This window comes from Pagrus major, chromosome 9 (assembly GCF_040436345.1).
Source record: "Pagrus major chromosome 9, Pma_NU_1.0".
Taxonomy (NCBI): domain Eukaryota; kingdom Metazoa; phylum Chordata; class Actinopteri; order Spariformes; family Sparidae; genus Pagrus; species Pagrus major.
Window position 1 is genome coordinate 28,919,936 of NC_133223.1, and position 1,832 is coordinate 28,921,767.

Here is a 1,832-nt window from a genome sequence, read left to right on the forward strand (position 1 = left end):
CGTTTCGAAGAAGACAATGCAGAACAATATGAGGTTTTTCCCTAACTGAATCAGAAAAATGCTGGCGATGACCCCATGAGTGTGCCTGCCGGTTTATGAGATTTGCTAAAGTGAAATGGATTTCTCCTCTATAATCACATTATACGTTTGTAAGCATTGTGGGGACGGCGTTCGCTCGGCTCAATTTGGGAAGACAAAGGCGAGCTGTCTGTGCACTTAGAAAATGACTTATCTTCGCAAGAGTCGCTGTCGGGATGAGTTTGATTCATCATGTGAACACTGACAGCAACCTTGCGCCATCTCCCGCCGCGCCGAAGGACTTGAATATTTGTTTGTCTGCTCGAGAATAACACTGTTCTTTGTTTCTTTCAGTGCACGACATGACATGTTGATTCCAGTGTCGCTCACCCCGCTGCTCCTAACTCTCTGAGGCTGTCAACGTGCTCACAATAAACCTTGAGATTACAGTTCCCTGCTGGAGTACGCTCAGCGAGCAGCTCAATTTTGTGGATGAGCTCCTTTTGAAATCTATTTCAAAAGATTACGGGAAAGTCTATCAAATCAATTTTGAAGGATTCTCTCAAGATAAGCCCCCGTGTTTGTGCGAATAAACGTGTAATTTCAGCATTTTGGAAGGCTAATGAAGCTGCAATCGGAACAATTTAATGCCAAGAAACTGGTGAAACTATGATTTCTTTGACCTGACAGGACTTGTGGGAGGTTGCTGCTGAATATGCAGGACATATCTGGGCCTGCTATGCCCAGGAAAACCCCTATCTTTGATTGCTTTGCCCTCGTATGGGGCTTGCTCTTTGGATTATTCATGACAAATACACCAGTGATGGCTTGTCCGACGAGTTGTCACTGTATAGAGAAGAGTGGCATGACCGTGGTCCAATGTATGTCTCGCAACTTGGAGAAGATCCCATCAGATCTTCCAAGAGATACTGTCGTCCTACTTTTGGCGTCCAACCACATCACCCACATCCCAAACCACGCCTTCAAAGAGCTGCACTACCTTCAGGAGCTGGACCTGTCTAACAACGACATTGAAACCATGGACGTAGGTGCGTTTCAAGGTGTTTCCGACAGCCTCCTCGTCCTGGATCTATCAAACAATCGCATCCAAAGTGTCCCCAAAGAGGCGTTCGCCCGCCTCCGGGCAAAAATCAGCCTCTCAAACAACCCATGGCACTGTGAGTGTACGCTGCAGGAGGTCCTGAGGGAGCTGCGCCTCGACCCCGAGACGGTGAACGAGGTGATCTGCCACACGGCGGTGCAGGAGGAGTATGCAGGCAAGCCGGTAATCCAGGTGCTGGACTCAGGGATCAACTTCTGCAACTTTCACCACAAGACCACCGATGTAGCCATGTTCGTCACGATGTTCGGGTGGTTCACCATGGTGATCGCGTACGTCATCTACTATGTGAGACACAATCAGGAGGACGCTAGGAGGCACCTGGAGTACCTCAAGTCACTGCCCAGCAGCTCTCAGATCAGCAAGGACTTCGACACCATCAGCACTGTTCTCTAGCAGGGCTCAGACGGAGTGGTGTGTGTGTGCGTGTGTGTCTGTAAATACGTGAGTAAAAGTGTGGTTATGTACAGAATGACTTAAAAGCTGTTGCAACACATAATCACCAGTGTTTGTTGAGCACATTATCTGGAGGTCTTTCAGTGATTAAAGTAGGGTCATTTTCATTTTTTCAGCCTCACAAATGAGATCTTTTGTAAAACTCAACATCATTTATTTTGATCTTATTAAAAATGACTTAGAACCAGACAGGGCAACAGTAATAGCACAAAGTAAACAAAAAATACTCACATTCAAC

General features: G+C 46.8%; 1 protein-coding gene across 1 annotated transcript; it reads left to right on the forward strand.

The window, feature by feature from the left end:
* The first annotated feature begins 841 nt into the window (after nucleotides 1–841).
* On the forward strand, nucleotides 842–1,534 carry lrrc3 (leucine rich repeat containing 3). Its single transcript, XM_073473191.1, has one exon. The coding sequence runs from the start codon at nucleotides 842–844 to the stop codon at nucleotides 1,532–1,534; it is 693 nt and encodes a 230-aa protein (XP_073329292.1).
* The last annotated feature ends 298 nt before the right edge of the window (nucleotides 1,535–1,832 follow it).

What these genes read in the sequence shown, in the direction of transcription:
- lrrc3 (XM_073473191.1), top strand. Translation starts at nt 842, where the DNA reads ATGGCTTGTCCGACGAGTTGTCACTGTATAGAGAAGAGTGGCATGACC.